General features: G+C 33.4%; 2 protein-coding genes across 2 annotated transcripts in view; both read right to left on the bottom strand.

The window, feature by feature from the left end:
• The window catches only part of CHD1 (chromodomain helicase DNA binding protein 1), a 219,293-nt gene that overhangs the window by 202,279 nt on the left and 10,382 nt on the right, over window positions 1-6,632 (bottom strand). The window contains exons 12-14 of the mRNA XM_031557424.1: window positions 3,582-3,649; window positions 1,279-1,428; window positions 712-980 (exon numbers count right to left, since the gene is read on the bottom strand). Coding sequence (XP_031413284.1) covers window positions 712-980; window positions 1,279-1,428; window positions 3,582-3,649 — 487 coding nt within the window. The remainder of the gene's footprint in view (window positions 1-711; window positions 981-1,278; window positions 1,429-3,581; window positions 3,650-6,632) is intronic.
• LOC104915189 (chromodomain-helicase-DNA-binding protein 1-like) lies at window positions 685-6,241 on the bottom strand. The gene is made up of 5 exons (XM_010725924.3): window positions 5,963-6,241; window positions 4,905-5,009; window positions 3,582-3,649; window positions 1,279-1,428; window positions 685-980 (listed from the first exon to the last, which is right to left on the bottom strand). The coding sequence occupies exons 1-5, from the start codon at window positions 6,224-6,226 to the stop codon at window positions 701-703; spliced, it is 867 nt and encodes a 288-aa protein (XP_010724226.1). The 5' UTR covers window positions 6,227-6,241; the 3' UTR covers window positions 685-700.

Raw genomic sequence — 6,632 nt, 5'->3', positions numbered from 1 at the left:
AAAAAAAAAAAAAAGCTGAAAGAATGCAAGCTTGGAGATAGGACCGGTGTACACCTATACATAATATTTATATATATATGTATATGCACATACAGTTAGAACTCATAATTTGCAGGCTCAAATTTATAAAACAGAACTGCTGGACAATGCATCATAGCACTTGCTGGAAATATGAATGAATGCCTACCACCCTTCAGAATGATATTTCCAGAAATTCACACAATAGAGAATCATTGACATTTTATATGCATTTTGTTGCCATCCCACACATTGCACTGTGAGATAATTTGTACAGCAATGACTAAAATCACAGTCTTGGTAGTTCAGCATTATCAGCACAATTTCAGGTTACTGGTCAGCTGTTAAATCTATCTGCACTGCTTTCTATTCTTCCCTGCATACAATTTATACCAATCAAGTACCACTGAACTGTATAAATAGTTATTTAATAATATGGCATGCATTTAAGCAATATGAATCTTAAAAAAACCTATTTTTTAGCTTTCTATGTAGATATACAAATTCTCCAATATTTTACTTTGAAATGCTTAGAAAGGGACCTAGAAAGGAACATCCTTATGAATGTGCGAACAAAACAACTCTGATATTTTAGAATTATTACTGTTTACAGACACTACAGATCTACAACTAGGAAGGCCGAAGTTGTACTTTAATGTGTTCCTTTATCTTAGAAACACTGTTAAACATTACCTCCTTTTCGGCCAATTCGACTGTCCATAAATTTCTCTATAGTTTCAAATTCATCTTCCTCAGTCTGTGGGACATCTTCTCCACAAACTTCCAGTAAATCATCAGAATCTGTCTTGGTTTCTTCAGCTTCTTTGTAACTAACATTCACTGTTGCCTGGCGACGAGATCCTCTCTTATCATAATCTTCATCATCGTCCTCCTCCTCCTCTGATGAATCAAGTTGCCTCTTCTTCTGTCCTGTGCTCTTTTTCCCACTTTTTGGCTTAATCCTTGAAGACAATAAGATGCACACAACTATGATGTATCAAGATGGACAACACAACCCTTATGTGCTGTTTTCTAAACACATGTATCTCGATTGCCCCGTTACATCACTTTCAATTACAGCAGAAAAAAAAAGGCATTCAGTACAAAGTAGTAATATCATTACTATCTCTGGTAGCTTCAAAAAATTACTTAATTTTAAAATTATTATTTATATTTTCAGTTGCCTATATAGTAGCAGTACAATACTAAACTGCTTTTTAGAAATAGTACCAGAATACTGAAACACAAGGTGTATCTTACCTGCTTGGAGGTTTACGGCTTTTGACTTTGTTTTTTGGCTCATAGTCAGATTCACTTTCTTCACAGCTGCTTTTATCCCCATCTTCCTCCGATTCAGAATCAGAACCAGTTCCTGATACTGACCCTGACCCTGACATTTGCCAGTCTTCACTGCACAATTGAAATACAAAAAAAACCCCTCATGTTATTTCTTTCTAAAATCAGGTATTCCTCCAAAGGTGTCTATTGTAATTTAAGCATTCTTTACCTGAATAAAAATGTTTTTAACAGCTATTATAGTTGATAGACAGTTTGTCATCACCGAGTAAAAATTGTTGCCACTAACAATAAATAAAAATGCTTAATGACTTCAAAAGGAGTTAGAACAAGTTTCTTATTTTAAAGAGGTAGAGCTTACATCTGAAACAGAACGAAAATCTGCATTTCTATATAAATTTTGTTTTGAAGAAATGAATTATGACTCATGTTAAGAAACGGAAGTATTTAACAAGTCTAGCTAAAAAGATACATGTTTATCTGAACTCACATCACTCAAACCATAAAATCTCTGGAGGGTCCTACATTTTCTAACACCTATGTTCTCTGTAGCTCATGTAAAGAATCAGCAACTTTGTCACTGGACCAAAAAAACAATGCAAAGCAGATTAGAGAAACACCCTGAAAGACTTGAACTGCAGCAGCTGTGAGAGGCACTGGTTCCCAAAAGATCCTGCTTCCCACTCCATAAATCAGAGCATCACAACCAGACAGCATACATACTACAAGTAAGTAAACCAAGCACAGCCTCCTTGCTCTTGCTTAGTTGTGTGCAAAGCTTGCTTAGCTTTGTAGCAGAAAAGATGCACCAGCTGATCTTGCCCCAAACTCTGACTGTATAAAGGCAAATATAATCTTAATAGCTTTGTGAAAAAGAAAAAAAAAATCTAATATGCATTGTTGAAAGGTTACTAAGTCTTAGAATTAACATTCAAAACAGATTTAGATTTCCCGAACCAAAGTGTTAGAGAAGTACTAGTGTTCATCAAAGTTGGTATAACACCAAAAAATCTGTTAAATTTCCAATCATGAAGCCTAAGAATTGGTGCTTTGACTTTCCCTCTCCTATTCAAATACACCCTGGATCTTGGAAGAAATTACATTCCCATAATTCCAGTGACCCAAGACATGTATGTGCATTTTGTGTAGGTGGTACAGAGCCAATAGTAAAAAATAATGTCTCATTAAAACACTTCTGCAGGCAGTAAATTTAAAATCAATCAACCAAATTAAATCCATGACCCACCTGTATTTATGTGGAATTATGTGGACAACAAATACAAAGAACGATCCTCGAAGACTTGCTCACATACCAAGTTATGAAGTTATGAAGAAATCTTTGATCTTTTCATCAAATAGCAACCAAACATATTTGTTCAGAGGAATTATAGAACAAAATCCAGAAACTGACCACATGATTACTGTGTCCTAGACATGTTTTTCTTGTAACAGAGGATGGTACTAGGTGCAATCAAATTTTTTTAAGTAAGAGAAGACCATGAATAATAACTCATCATTAGAAAAGTTTGCAAAGCTAGGCTTTTCTAGCCATTTTTTTTCAACTGCCATCTCTTTAAGATGATACCAGCAAAGTGGAGAACTGCAATGACTCGTTAACTGGAACAAGAGGAATAACAGAACAATTCAATTTCTATCCAGCATTTGTGAAGCCCACAGGTCACTATGTGTATTCATTTCTCACTGCCACAATGACATGGCATAAACATAAATGATCAAAACTTTTTGATCTACCACTTAAAAGCAGCTTGATCTCAATGAAACTTACTTTTCTAGTCAGTATAGCTAACTACTACCAGAATTATCATCAATTTTATACACTTTAAAGGCCCCCACTCCCTCCTTCCCCCTCCCAAAAAAAAAGAAGAAAAAAGAAAAAATTGGCACTAACTAGGAGATTCCAACTTAAATTTAATTAGGAAATTTACTTAACCAATTTCCAATTTCTACAACAAATTTTAGGGAGGCTCTTTAGCTCAAAAACACACTGGAACAGAACAAAAATATTTCAGAAATAAAAGCACTAACAAATGTTTTTAAATAACACTGCAGTTGTTTTTGCTCAGAAATGAATATGATATAGAAATACCCTTAGTTTATTTAAAAATAATCAAAAATGTCAATCAAAATGTGGAAGAATAACATGAATTAAAAGGAGGTCTTAAGGATTTCTGTGTAGAGAAACAAGGCATGAGTTATATGCTGCCATGAGAAACAATGGCATGATATTACTTATAAAAATATCTTACTCTTTATGCTTTTTCTTCTTGGTTTCACTGGATGAATCATCAGCAGAATCTTCACTACTGGATGAGTCCTGCAGATGAAGCAAAAATACACGATTCATTATCAGAAAATAATGGAATATATCTAGTTTTCAGCTCCCATATTCAAACAGTTGTCATATTACTCATGTTACACTCTCTTAATCCCTCACCGTGTAGTCATTAATATAAAATAAGATAAGGATTAATGTGGGGTTTTTCATTTATTCATCTATGAATACATTGTGGCAGCATAACTCCAGAGAACACCACAAAAAAACAAACCAAACAACAACAACAAAAAACTTACTTAAAAAGTACCTATTGTGCTTACATAGAATGGCTTAAGATGTTTTGAGTTAATCAGAATGATGGTTCTATCAAAATCCTAATTAAATCTCCTGTCCAGGGAAAGCTCTCTCACATTTCATATTCTTTAATGTTTATATACCAGCTTTGTAAAAAGCAAGTTTGATCTTCTTTCTGCTCCCAGGAAAAATTAAAAACAACCTTTTGAAAACTATATTTTCCAAAAAGCTATCTAATAGGGATTAAGTTCATATCGTCTATATCCAGAAAAACAGCTTTAGAAAGAAATACTTAACAAAAGCTGTAAATTAATACTTTACTGATGTGCGATTAGGTTGAGTTTTAATTATGAGTTTCTGTACCAGTGAAAAATAAATCCAGCTATTAACTGTGACTACAGCGAATAATCTTTGCAATAAATGAGGAAAATTTGCTTTACAGGTACCATTTCACAGCCATTAATGTCTTTAGAAGATATTCCTACTACACAAAGTTTAACTAACCAATGATCTAATGATCTAGGTTTTTAAATAGCTAGAATTCATGTTTCTTAAAATACAAGAATTATTTTGTAGTAATGGTAAGAAAAAAAAAACTTGAAAAATGTATTCCTACAGTGTTTTTGAAAACTGCAGTACCTACATCAACACAGGAAGAACAGCTGAACCAATCTTCAACATTTCTAACTGTCTTTGAAGAAACTCAAGAGACCAAAAATACAATGTAACTACCATGTGGCTTGAAAATTTTGCCCATACATCACATCTACCTGAATATATCCATAACCTAGGCTGCTAAAATTTTAGCATACCTCACCAAGAAACCAAAAGATACTTTTCCCATTCCTTATAAAAAATGTCATGTTTTGAACATTACTTTTATAGACATTACTATAACAGACACTTACAGAATACAGCTTGGCTCTAAAAAACTTTATTATAGCATATGGTACAAGACAGGCAAATTTACACTGTAGAAAACTAAATGTGTATTATTCACCTCTTCCGAACCACTGTCTGATGATGCTGCCTTTTGTTGTTGCTGTTGCTTCTTGAGCACTGCTGATCTCTGTACAGCAAGTATACTTGGACTGGACTTCCAAAACTGAATTGGAATTAAGATCTAAGCATTAGTTAAACATACTGAAACACGTCCTAAACAAACAGCACCACTATTAAGTCCAAATTCAATTTAATTCTCTCAATAATAAAAAAAATATTTCAAATTACTACACATGCTAATAACATCAGGTAGTGGTTTAAAACTTAAGAAGTTTTTGTTTTTTCCTTTAATCTTGTTTTAAAACAAGATTTCGTCAAAACAGACTATTAAGTAAGAATTGTTAGGATAGTTTTTCCAGGAAGTTTTGCAATAGTTTTGTAGGCACTGTTACTATAAACTAGATTTTTAAACTGATCTAGATAAACCACTTCAGGCCACATACCTGATAATGTTTTTGCTTCATACAGGAATAGCGAAGTACACGAACAAAAACATAAAATACAATCCACAGCAGTCTTCAAACTTTACAACAACTAATATATTACTGACTTTCATACATGCACAGTCTATCACCCAAGTAAGTACATATAATGGAGAAGAGTGCAGGCAATTTTGGCCCATTTTTGGAAATTTATAAATACCACTTCTTCCTAAACCTAGCAAACTTATGCAAAAAGCCAGTTGTATACAATCTGGAAATTCTTACAGGATCTTTTACTGACACAGTGAAATTAAGTATTACAGAAACATTATAAAAAAAAAAAAAAGAAATTCAGAAATAGTAACTTTTATCTGATTTTGTCTTCCATAAGTACAACTGCATAAAAATTTTTAAGCAAACATCTAACTCAAAATACTTACAAAAGTGAAAATTTAAGAGCATTAGTTCCAGTATTTATTCATGGAAAAATTAGACAAATGGTTAAAATCTATACTCTTTAAAATACTATGTTTTGTAATGGCAATCTCCTTGAAACAAACAGCACAGAGTGATATTTTTTCCCTCCACCAAGGACTCATTTTGTTTTTATTTTTGTTTTTACATTTTGTTTTACCTCAGTTCCATCAGCTTTCAGAGGTTTAGCTTGAACTTGTTTCTTCTCTCTAGATGTGTCAGACTCTGATTCGGATTGACTGCCTGACTCTGAACCGGATTCAGAGTCACTGCTACCTGACTGGCTGCTACTTCCATCGCTACTGCTTCCAGAGCTTGAACCAGATCCAGAACCTGAAGCTGACCCAGAATCATCATCTGATCTGCTGCAATTAGAAATTAGCAGGATATTACACAATGGCTCAAGTACTGAAAAAGAGGTCATCTTGGCATCACTATGGATGAACGGTTAAATTAGCCCAGTTACCTATGCAGCACACTAACGTAATGCAGTTTATCATAAAAGTTGAGATGAAAAAAAAGGTTAAAATGAATAAGAAATGAGATTTCATTTATTAAATATGTTTTCTGTAGACTAAAAAAAGGAAAGATAAAACAAGAACATTCAAATTAATTTGAAGAGTCAAGCAGGAGAAATTAAGATAATACAAATGTTTAGTATCCAAGCACTTATCACCCCATCCCCCCCTCCCAAAAAATCTAAACAGTTGCTCAGATCTATCAAATCTTCAGATCTATCTTCTTACATATACATCTCGTCAGTGAGTATAGACTACAAAGACCAGTACAACTAAAATACAAATGACTTTCCCATTCCCTTACCTTCCTGC

This window comes from Meleagris gallopavo, chromosome Z (genome assembly GCF_000146605.3).
Source record: "Meleagris gallopavo isolate NT-WF06-2002-E0010 breed Aviagen turkey brand Nicholas breeding stock chromosome Z, Turkey_5.1, whole genome shotgun sequence".
NCBI classification, from domain to species: Eukaryota; Metazoa; Chordata; class Aves; order Galliformes; family Phasianidae; genus Meleagris; species Meleagris gallopavo.
The sequence above is the reverse complement of the archived record's forward strand: the minus strand, read 5'-3'. Positions and strand labels throughout refer to the sequence as shown.

What these genes read in the sequence shown, in the direction of transcription:
- LOC104915189 (XM_010725924.3), bottom strand. Translation starts at nt 6,226, where the DNA reads ATGACCTCTTTTTCAGTACTTGAGCCATTGTGTAATATCCTGCTAATT. An exon ending in CAGACAGTGGTTCGGAAGAG is followed by an intron (nt 3,650 to 4,904) that starts GTGAATAATACA and finishes CTTCATCTGCAG; the next exon opens with GACTCATCCAGTAGTGAAGA. An exon ending in AGCCGTAAACCTCCAAGCAG is followed by an intron (nt 981 to 1,278) that starts GTAAGATACACC and finishes ATTGTCTTCAAG; the next exon opens with GATTAAGCCAAAAAGTGGGA.